General features: G+C 42.5%; 1 protein-coding gene across 1 annotated transcript; it reads left to right on the top strand.

The window, feature by feature from the left end:
• Positions 1-203: 203 nt before the first annotated feature.
• On the top strand, positions 204-9,524 carry LOC145099227 (cytochrome P450 82A4-like). Its single transcript, XM_079036819.1, has 5 exons — positions 204-254; positions 504-564; positions 1,386-1,411; positions 1,502-1,946; positions 9,184-9,524. Exons 1-5 carry the CDS (start codon positions 204-206, stop codon positions 9,522-9,524), a joined length of 924 nt encoding a protein of 307 aa, XP_078892945.1.
• Positions 9,525-11,735: the final 2,211 nt, after the last annotated feature.

The raw sequence follows: 11,735 nt of genomic DNA, 5'->3' as shown, positions 1-11,735 counted from the left end.
CAACTGAGACGAACTTATAGCAACATGAAAGCTATTTATTTCTTCTTTGTTCATAATATCACCAAAACTTCATTTAAATCTTTTTGGTGTTTCGTTTGGTTGAAATCTGAATGAATTGTTATTTTGTCACATGTTTTGTTGACAAAATTGGAATGGAATTCAGTTCCATTCCTTTGTATATTTCTGTTTTTAATTGAATATAAATGATAAATGGCAAAACTACTCGTTTTTGTAGAACACAAAATGGAATTCAGGTTTTGGATATTATAAGCAATGATAATTACCCTTTGAAAAAAATATGTATTCTTAACAAGGAGAATTCCTTGGGACTTAGAATGAAATGTTTGAATCAAAAAGGATTTTGTGAATTCCAACTGAATTCAATTACATAGTCTTTTACAACCAAACAATGGAATGGAATTCCAAATCCCATGGAATCCAACAAACCAAACACCAAAAAGATTTAATTGGGTTATTTTTGTTGGTTGTTTCTGTTTTTGTAGATTCTTGGAACAGGGCTAATTTCTAGGACAGAGTTTATAGATAACAAGTCACAAGATTGGGGTAAGATTCCAATCATTAAACTTAAAGAAAAATCCAAATTTAATGATATATAGAAACTGAATTATGAATAGTAAAGATTCATTTGGTCTCTAATTATCTTTCTTTAAATATTCAGTTACATCATTTTCAATCTATGAACTGTGCTGCATTCCATTCAGACTCCTGTTATATGTCTATTTTCATTAGAGAAAATGAGACCTGATTAAAATCAATATTGCTAAATATGACAATATATGTTATATTGTTGCTAGGAAACTTGATATTTTCTACTCGCAAATTGAACATGAAAGTTCATTGATTGAAAAAGTTCAATTCCAAAAGTTGAAAATTCAAGAACATACAGAAATACCGAGGAATAAAATAAAGAAATCTATTAGATTTTGCCTGTTATTAGCATGGATTGAATTTTTTATTAGCATTGGATTCTGAACTTAAGTTACGATCTTTTTTCTTGGCACAATTAGATTGAATAAAGCCGACAATTGAAGACCTAGTCGTCTTGTATTGAATTTTTTTTAACATGTTCATAAAATCTTGTTAATTTGCCAATCAACTACTGTTTATCTAAAATGGATTGCGTATTTTTTATTTCAGAATATTATATTTGCCTAATCATATTTGTTAAATGAAATATTTGATTTATTTTAATAAAATGCTATCATTCCATATGAAGCACCGACAGTTGGCATTAGTGTGCTATGACAGAATTAATATTCGATTATAAATAATTAAAACTATTAAATTTATTTTTAGTCGTGACGTTTTTTAAATAAATATTGATCATATTAGTTAGTGTTATTTTTTATTTTTATGTTTCATAGAAGCATCCAAAGTGTTACCCTCAAGGGTAAATATGTCCAACAGACTAATGTAGACGTAGATATAAACCCATAGGATCCACTTTATTGTTAAAGGTTGACATGATTGATCTTTTGAGGATCACCATAAGAATTTACTGCGATTATCTATCGGCAAATACAACCATGCATTCAATTTGCTCCATGGAGTTCTACGTCTTAGTATCGGCTATTGTTGCAACAATCTTTTTCTCTATTCTTGTACACTATTTGCTACTCCCTATCCTCCACAGAAAGAAGGAAAACACAGGGAAGAACCTAAAGCCACCACAAGCAAAACGTGGGCTTTATCATTGTTACTTTACAACCCAAAAGCATTAGAAACTGCAAAAGATGAAATTGATGAGCATGTTGGAAGGGACAGACCGGTGGAGGAGTCGGACCTGAAGAACTTAGTCTACCTCGATGCCATTATCAAAGAAACTCTATGGTTATACCCAACGGGTCCTCTCTCAGTTCCTCACGAGTCACGGGAGGACTGCATTGTGGGTGGCTACAACATTCCAAAAGGAACTCGTCTGGTGGTAAATTGTAACACCCAAAGTTTTGAAGGCCAAGAAAGGAAAGAAAACCTTAATGTTAAGGGGCCACTCGGTGAGTCAGAGCGGGATCCGGGTCGGGGAGTAAGTGACCGACTCGGCGAGTCGGCCAAGGTGACTCGGCGAGTCTGGTCTGTGCATGGAAAACCCTAAATTCAGGACTTGGAGCATATATAAACATCTTAATCTTCTTCCTAGGGTTCCTTACTACCTCCTTAGCCCTGGATACCAAACCCTAGCCGCCATATCCCCTATTTGAGCCTTGGAAGGTGCATTAAAGCTTGGAAAAGGAAGAAGGAACTTGGAGGAGCAAGAAGGGGCTATAGATCTGGGATTGTGAGTTCATTCTGAGCACTTGGAGGTAATAAACTAGTTCCTGGACCCTTTTTGCACCTAGATCTATGTGTGGTTGTTGGGGCTCTTTAGCCATAATGTTATTATTTTGAGTTAAAAGCCGGATCTAGATAGAGATGCACAAAACCCGAATCCGATCCGATCCGATCCGGATCCGAATCCGATCCAGTTTTGCTTACATCATCAAAAATCCGATCTGGTCAAAATCCGATCCGAATCCGGTCAAAATCCGATCCGGTTCCAACCAAAATCCGAATCCGATTTGAAACCGGTTTAAACCGATTTTAGTGGGTTTTAATCGGATTTTGGGGCGGATTTGGATCCGGTTTTTAGCGAATCCGGTTTACGATCCGGTATCAAATCCGATTTGGAATATAGGATTAGGATCCGATTGAAAATCCGGTTTTAAATCCGATCCGATCCGGTTTGGTCAAAACCGGTTTTGACCCAATCCGGTTTCGGATTGGATCCGGTTTTGAATAGTGAAACCGGTTTTTGTGTGCATCTCTAGATCTGGAGTTGCTACTTCAGATCCAAGTGTGTTATGGACTGGAGAAGCGTAAAGTATCAGCCCTTGAGTTGATTTTGAAGCCCCTTGGCCTTAAACCCTAGTTTATGGTGTATTTTGCCTATATCTCCATCTCTACACGTAAAGTTTGCAACTTTACGTGGGGGATAGGCTTGGGAAGGGTAGATCTACAGTTTGGAGTCCATGCATGACTCAAAAGTCCTCTGCATGTATGTAGATCTGATTGGATTCGGCGAGTCATTCGAGTGGACTCGGCGAGTACCATGAAGATGAGGAGGAACTCGACGAGTGGAATGAACAGCTCGTCGAGTCGGATGATGTTGGGCATGAACTCGGCGAGTTGGATGAACAACTCGTCAAGTTGGATGAAGATTGCCTGGTACTCGGCGAGTATGTTCTTGGACTCAGCGAGTCAGGTCGCGAGGCCCCAAACCCTTCGAGTTGAGACTCGAATCAGTGAGTCGGGTGGAGACTCAGCGAGTTGGACAAGTCAGGACTCGGAAATCACTGAACTTGGCGAGTCATGGACTGACTCGGTGAGTCGTGTCGCAAATGGAAAGACCCTAAGTATATGAAGTCGGCGAGTCAGTAAGTGGACTCGGCGAGTAGGGTTGACCTGGAAGGGTTGAATTTGACCAGGACTTTGACTTAGATCGGAATTGACTTGGTTGGCTGTCGGGGGTCAGTTAGTCTAAGTGTTGCATTGATATTGATAGCTCGGGGAGCAAGTAGAGCAGGAGTTCAGTGAGTGGTCGGGCAGTAGCTAGTGGGATCATCAGCAAGTTCAGCTAGTGCAGGTGAGTTTCCCTTTGTATGAATGGGTCTACAGCCACAATGCCGGCCCATGTAGTTATAAGTAGAAGATCCGGGGGTTAGCCCTAGGCACAGTATGCTAGTATGATATTCGGACGAGGTCTAATGATAGAGGGCGGGTGCCCAAGGAATGGTTTATGTGATAGTTTATACTTGTTGTCTGTGTGATACTTGTATGTGCCTGGTAGGGAGGTGAGTGTGGGCGAGGTCCCGTATCTCACCAATAGCAGAGTGTGGATGGTGTTCCACATCTCAGTAGCGGCAGTCTAGGGCCAAGGCCCAAGTTAGGAAAGGAGTGAGGGTGGGTTGGGCCCGTATCTCACTATCAGCAGGAGTATGGACGAGGTTCCATGACTCATCAGTAGCAGGACACGAGCGAGGCCCAGAGATAGTCGAGGCCTTAGAGCAAGAGCCGTTAGTATATGTTTAGCTTGTGATGTTATGTGATATGTGTATGTGCTATCATATGTTAGTGGGTGGGGCCCTGTGATAGGCGAGGCCTAAGTGAAACAGATATGTATCCGAGCGGGGCTCGAAGCCAGGCGGGGCCGTTGTAGCGGGCGAGGCCCGAGGTAGGGGGTGAGGCCCAGAATAGCGGGCGTGGCCCAGTATGTGCAGTATGTGGTTATGTATGGTATGTGGTAGGGTGGGGAACTCACTAAGCTTCGTGCTTACGGTTTTCAGTTTTGGCTTCAGGTACTTCCGATAGCGGAGGGAAGAGCTCGGGGTGATCGCATGGCACACACCATAGATTAGACACCCTGGGAATGTTTACTCTTATAATGAGCATGTGTTTTGAAAACTTATACTCAGATTATGTATTGGAATGATATCTTTGCTTAAATTAATGTTTTATTAAAAGAAATTTTTGGTCTTAAATTTTGGGACATTACATAAATTAAAGTAATGTTTTATTAAAAGAAATTGTTGGTCTTGAATTTTGGGACGTTACAAGTTGGTATCAGAGCCTTGGTTTGAGGGATTCGGGCATACTCTCGGGTGTGCCTGAACTCAAACTGAGGGGTTGGATAAAAAGTTTTCAAAAGCGAAAAGACAGTTTTGTAAAAAGAATTTTGAGAACGAAAAACAGTTTTAGAAAAACAAAAAGAATCCAGAAAGAGAAGAATTTTGAAAAGAGAAAAAGGGGTGTGGTGCATGCAATCAGCCGAGCTCAAGTAAGTACCCCAAAATACCCATACAAGTTTATGTTATGATTATCCGTTGATAGAATAGCATGCTAGAATAGGACTAAGGATCTAGGGATGATGCCTTATGTGCATGTTATTTGTGCTTTTGAGCTGGATAGTAGTGCTGATTAGACAGTAGTAGGATAGCCTGTTTAGGTTATGCCTGAGTTATGAGTTTGTGTTACATGCTAGTTCAGATTCTTGCTATGTGGAAATGATTTCTTGAGCAGGTATGCAATTTCCATTTTCAGTTCTTTTATTTGTGCATGATTTTATTGTTATGGTTCTGCATCATTATCGGTATGATTATTTTATTGTTGAGCAGTTGATTGTGATCGAGTTATATGCCATCTGCATACCTTGGATATTTGTATGGTAGTTAGGGGATGTGCTCTATTGAAGAAGGTTTCGAAGGATGCAGTAACTGTAGCATGCTTGGGAGGGACTTGGTATGTCTCACTAGATCGGGGTTGTGTAGTGTTAGAGATGGATTGATTAGATCCCTAGCTATGTAGGCTTGGGTTCCTCAGTAGATGGATTATGGAATGGTAGCAAGGATTGGGTTTTCTCTTTGAGCATTGAGCAGCAAGGGGTAAGTAGGATCGAAGTAGGGGAGAATCCTCCGAGTATGCAAGGGTAAGAGCACGCAGACCTAGAATGAGTGCGCGACCTCCGAGGAGGAAAGGAAGTAGTTCAGCGTTCGATGGATTGAGGATTTCAGGGTTCGGAGTTTGAGAAACTCCCCATCAGCTAGAGCGTGTGTCGGTAATGGTTAGTTCATGGTTGGGAATTCAGGTTATGGGTCGCCCGTAGGACTCGAGGGAGTCAAAATGAGGATCTTGAGAGCTAATGGCACATGGGTGCCTTCATGTCGGCAGTCAGTGGTAGGAAGTGATGTGAGACTACGGGGCAGCCGTAGCATTCACTAGCAGTCAGTGGTGGAAGTGTTGTAAGACTACGGGGCAGCCGTAACATTCACTAGCAGTCGGCAATGGATGGTGATGTAAGGCTATGGGTAAGCCGTAGCATTCCTTAGTAGCTTCGATAGCGGAATTGGGGCGAGGCCCTTATTTCCCAGTGATCAGATGGGGATCAGGATGGGTAGTGCATGAGAATGATAGGGAGTTGCCTGTATAGCCCTAGCGAGGTGAGACCTTGGGAGAGGCCGCTCCAGGATATAGTTGGGTGAGACCCGTGGGCGAGGCCCGTATGAGATTAGCAGTGTAGATGAGACCTGGGAGCAGGGTTGCTTAGTAGTATGGTTGGGTGACACCCGTGGGCGAGGCCCGAGCAAGAGTGAATAGACTAGTTGGACTAGAAGGATAGAGGCAGGTGGGACCCGTGGGCGAGGCCCGTGAGTTTTAGTAGCGCAGGTGGGACCTGGTAGGGACCTTAGTGTCAAGATAGGGGATCGGGGATCCTAGTTTTGTAGTGCCTGAATAGCAGAATTGATTGAGCAGTTATAGGTGGTCGAGGTTTCTTTGGAAGTCGCTGAGAGCGACTAGTGATGGTGTTGGGACTAGCTACCGGTGGGAGCCGGTAATCCAGATAGTGATAGGTTGGTAGGGACCAGAGTGCTCTCAGTTCATCGGGAAGGCAGATGAGGAATGGTAGAAATATCCGGTCAGTAGTAGTGCGGGTAAGCGGTTTATGGTGGAATTCAGTTAGTTGAGTCGAGGGGTGCTCGACACCAAGTTATGACAAGAGAGGAGTGTCAGTGTCAGTGGTTACTGGCGGTGATGACCTATACTGGATTTAGCGGGAATAATGGATTGGTGAAGATAGGATCTTCACAGTGACAGAGGAGATAGTTTTTTTTTTGGAGCATTGCCTTGGGAAGACAAGGGAATCGCGTGAGGAAAGAAGGGGTGAACCCCTATAGGTTCAGTTGCAGTATTCGGAAAGTACCAGAAGGATTGTCGGTTGAGTAAGTTGTGTATCCAGAATGTTCAGGGTCAGGATTGACCCGAGATGATTATCCGCAAGGAGTGATGCTAGTCAGAATGACCAGGTGGAAGACCAGCGAAGGTAGGCAGCTGGTGTTGGAATAATTGGTAGGGTATTGGAGGCAGATTGCAGGCGGTAGGCCATGGCAAACTTCGAGGACGAAGTTTAGTTTAAGTGGGGGAGAGTTGTAACACCCAAAGTTTTGAAGGCCAAGAAAGGAAAGAAAACCTTAATGTTAAGGGGCCACTCGGCGAGTCCAAGGAGGAACTCGGCGAGTCAGAGCGGGATCCGGGTCGGGGAGTAAGTGACCGACTCGGCGAGTCGGCCATGGTGACTCGGCGAGTCTGGTCTGTGCGTGGAAAACCCTAAATTCGGGACATGAAGCCTATATAAAAGTCTTAATCTTCTTCCTAGGGTTCCTTACTGCCTCTTTAGCCCTGGATACCAAACCCTAGCCGCCATATCCCCTATCTGAGCCTTGGAAGGTGCATTAAAGCTTGGAAAAGGAAGAAGGAACTTGGAGGAGCAAGAAGGGGCTATAGATCTGGGATTGTGAGTTCATTCTAAGCACTTGGAGGTAATAAACTAGTTCCTGGACCCTTTTTGCACCTAGATCTATGTGTGGTTGTTGGGGCTCTTTAGCTATAATGTTATTATTTTGAGTTAAAAACCGGATCTGGAGTTGCTACTTCAGATCCATGTGTGTTGTGGATTGGAGAAGCGTAAAGTATCAGCCCTTGAGTCGATTTTGTAGCCCATTGGCCTTAAACCCTAGTTTATGGTGTATTTTGCCTATATCTCCATCTCTACACGTAAAGTTTGCAACTTTACGTGGGGGATAGGCTTGGGAAGGGTAGATCTACAGTTTGGAGTCCATGCATGACTCAAAAGTCCTCTGTGTGTGTGTAGATCTGATTGGACTCGGCGAGTCCTTCGAGTGGACTCGGCGAGTAACATGAAGATGAGGAGGAACTCGACGAGTGGAATGAACAGCTCGTCGAGTCGGATGATGTTGGGCATGAACTCGGCGAGTTGGATGAAGATTGCCTGGTACTCGGCGAGTCTGTTCTTGGACTCGGCGAGTCAGGTCGCGAAGCCCTAAACCCTTCCAGTTGAGACTCGAATCAGTGAGTCGGGTCGAGACTCAGCGAGTTGGACAGGTCAGGACTCGGAAATCATTGGACTCGGCGAGTCATGGACTGACTCAGCGAGTCGTGTCGTGAATGGAAAGACCCTGAGTATATGAACTCGACAATTCAGTAAGTGGACTCGGCGAGTAGGGTTGACCTGGAAGGGTTGACTTTGACCAGGACTTTGACATAGATCGGAATTGACTTGGTTGGCTGTCGGGGGTCAGTTAGTCTAAGTGTTGCATTGATATTGATAGCTCGGGGAGCAAGTAGAGCAGTAGTTCAGTGAGTGGTCGGGCAGCAGCTAGTGGGATCATCAGCAAGTTCAGCCAGTGCATGTGAGTTTCCGTTTGTATGAATGGGTCTACGGCCACAATGCCGGCCCATGTAGTTATAAGTAGAAGACCCGGGGGTTAGCCCTAGGAACAGTATGCTAGTATGATATTCGGACGAGGTCCAATGATAGAAGGCGGGTGCCCAAGGAATGGTTTATGTGATAGTTTATACTTGTTGTCTGTGTGATACTTGTATGTGCCTTGTAGGGAGGTGAGTGTGGGAGAGGTCCCGTATCTCACCAATAGCAGAGTGTGGATGGTGTTCCACATCTCAGTAGCAGCAGTCTAGGGGCGAGGCCCAAGTTAGGAAAGGAGTGAGGGTGGGCTGGGCCCGTATCTCACTATCAGCAGGAGTATGGACGGGGTTCCATGACTCATCAGTAGCAGGACACGGGCGGGGCCCAGAGATAGGCGAGGCCTTAGAGCAAGAGCCGTTAGTATATATTTAGCTTGTGATGTTATGTGATATGTGTATGTGCTATCATATGTTAGTGGGCGGGGCCCTGTGATAGGCGAGGCCTAAGTGAAATAGATCTGTATCCGAGCGGGGCTCGAAGCCAGGCGGGGCCTAGAGCGGCGGGGCCGTTGTAGCGGGCGAGGCCCGAGGTAGGGGGCGAGGCCCAGAATAGCGGGCGTGGCCCAGTATGTGCAGTATGTGGTTATGTATGATATGTGGTAGGGTGGGGAACTCACTAAGCTTCGTGCTTACGGTTTTCAGTTTTGGTTTCAGGTACTTCCGGTAGCGGAGGGAAGAGCTCGGGGTGATCGCATGGCACACACCATAGATTAGACACCCTGGGAATGTTTACTTTGATAATGAGCATGTGTTTTGAAAACTTATACTCAGATTATGTATTGGAATGATGTCTTTGCTTAAATTAATGTTTTATTAAAAGAAATTTTTGGTCTTGAATTTTGGGACGTTACATAAATCTTTGGAAAATGCAACGTGACCCAAATATATGGTCAGATCCCACCGAATTCAAGCCTGAGAGATTCTTGACCAGTCACAAGGATATCGATGTCAAGGGAAACCATTATGAATTGCTTCCTTTTGGTAGTGGTAGAATAATGTGCCCTGGTGTTTTATTTGCCCTTCAGGTTTTGGGTTTAACGCTAGCTCGTTTGATACAACAGTTTGTGCTCAAAAAACCATCATACGAACCTGTTGATATGACTGAAAGCATGGGGGCGACTATTGTCAAAGCAACACCACTTGATGTTGTTTTGGGCCCTCATTTACCCACTGATATGTATAAAGTCGGTTAGTGATATATCAACTTCAAATCGCATACAAATCCCATTCAATCAATCATTCTCCATAAAAGCAATAATTATAATGGGGGCAAGTAAAATAACCCAATTATGAAAGCCACTGTTGAACGTGAATGATCTTGATTATGGTTTTTTAATACTCCTATTATTTGTATAGTAATTAATAAAAGCTTGATAATTAATATGTAATGATGTCAAGTGGTTGCATTCTACTCATCTCGTTTATATATGTGTTGTGTACCGATGACATTCCTTATGATAATGTTTTCATTGTCACAATTAAGTTTATATATGTGTTGTGTACGGATCAAAGAAGCTGTGACAACCCGGTATTTCAAGTCAATGTAATGACATAAGCCAAATATTGTAATCTATTTTGATTGAGTAAATAAATAAAAATAGCTTCAGAAATGAAAATATCAAAAGTCTCAATTGGGATACATAAAGTAATAGATCTTGTAACTAGGTTTTCAGAAATATAAAGAACACAAAAATCCGAGTTTTAATGAAGAAGTTATGACCAATCGAAAATCCGCAGCAAAACCGGTAATACACTATTAAAGCGTAAAACGCGAAATTTTAATAAAATACTTTATAGCCTTAAGTACCTAAACGAATGTCGTAGATATCTTTAAACGTGAACATACATAGAAAGAACGTCCAAATCTGACTTCGTATGAGGAAGTTAGGATTTTTCTAAGTTTCGGAGTAGCGGTAGACAGCTAAAACTCGAAATTGAGATCGAGCGACAGTCAGCCAACACAACCTAAACGAGAATCGAAGATCTCATCAATAGTAGCACAGCGATAAAAAGTCTGACGAAAACAGACATCGGATGAAAAAGTTGTGGATTTTTAACGGACTTTTTGTGTTCTTGGCCTATTAAAAATATATAATTAAAAATAAAATCAAAATTTGACGACGAAGTCAAAACAAGAGTTATAGAGTATATTTTCACCTACGCGTGGATATAAAAAACGTCAAAAACGGAGCTCGTATGCGAAAGTTACACATTTTAGAAGTTTGAGGCACACAAATAGAGGACGGTTACGCCCGACGTAACTTCGGAGTACGTCCAGCGTAGCCGTACGGGGTCTCGGATCAGCCATGTCTCCCATACGCCCCTCTACCCCCGTCCCATCCGATGTCCGGCAGACGAGGAAGGCTTCATGCATGGCGTATGCCTCGCGTAACTCTGGAGTACGCCAAGCGTACGAAGCCTCTCACACCCCTATAAAAAGGATGCGAGGGTGTCGGCCATTTTTGCTAATTTACCTCCTTTCTCTCCCACTTTTCACTTCCGAGCCCCTCGAGACTACCCTGAAGCCCCGGTTACGTATCCAAGTACTGACGAAGGTCCGAAGCTTCGAAATACCCGAGAAACTCACTTGCTTCCGGTCAAAGTGCTGCCCGGAAGAAATCTCATTTTCTTCAAATCATAAATCTTTCCAGGTGAGTTCATACCCCCATATTTTCACACTTTTACTATATTTTAGGGGGAGAAATACAAGTGAAACGCAAGAAAATCTTATGTTAAAATGCAAATCGTTACATATAGTTTTAAATACTTTATCTACATTTGGTGTATAAATGTCAAATACATAGAGCAACATTTTTTTTACAAATGTTATACTTTACAAACAGAATTAATCACACATTAAGGTTTACCATGCAAATGAAATACATTTTTGGAAAGTATAATAGGTATAGTTTATGAGATATTCATGATATTTTACACTCTATAAACACTATAGAAAGGAAATACTTACATATACAAGAACAATGCACTTTTCATATGTAACTCTATTTGATACAAACTTTTTGAGTCATTTTACTTCACGTACTTCCACGTACGCATTTGAAGTAGTGTATTATATACCATAATCTCTTATAGGGAGAATGTGATAGTTGTGTATAGATCTATACGGGATTGACAATCCTGCACCTAAACTGTTAGCTACAGTTGGACCGGCAGGTCTGGGTGACAAATGTCATATCATTCCAACACCTGAAGAACGTTATAACACGCAGTCTGGTCAATAGTACAGTTATAAAACTCGCATGAAGTATTAAAACGTTTGATTTACGAGGCTATCAAACGCCTTAGTGATTTTATATACATATATAAATCTACTTACACTATTTTAGGTAAGGAAAATACTTATGCATTTCGTTTTTGAATCATTTAAAAACTACTATTCACTT

Source organism: Lactuca serriola, chromosome 4, assembly GCF_051521515.1.
Source record: "Lactuca serriola cultivar US96UC23 chromosome 4, Lser_US96UC23_V15, whole genome shotgun sequence".
Taxonomy (NCBI): Eukaryota; Viridiplantae; Streptophyta; class Magnoliopsida; order Asterales; family Asteraceae; genus Lactuca; species Lactuca serriola.
This window is presented reverse-complemented; position numbering and strand designations above follow the sequence as displayed.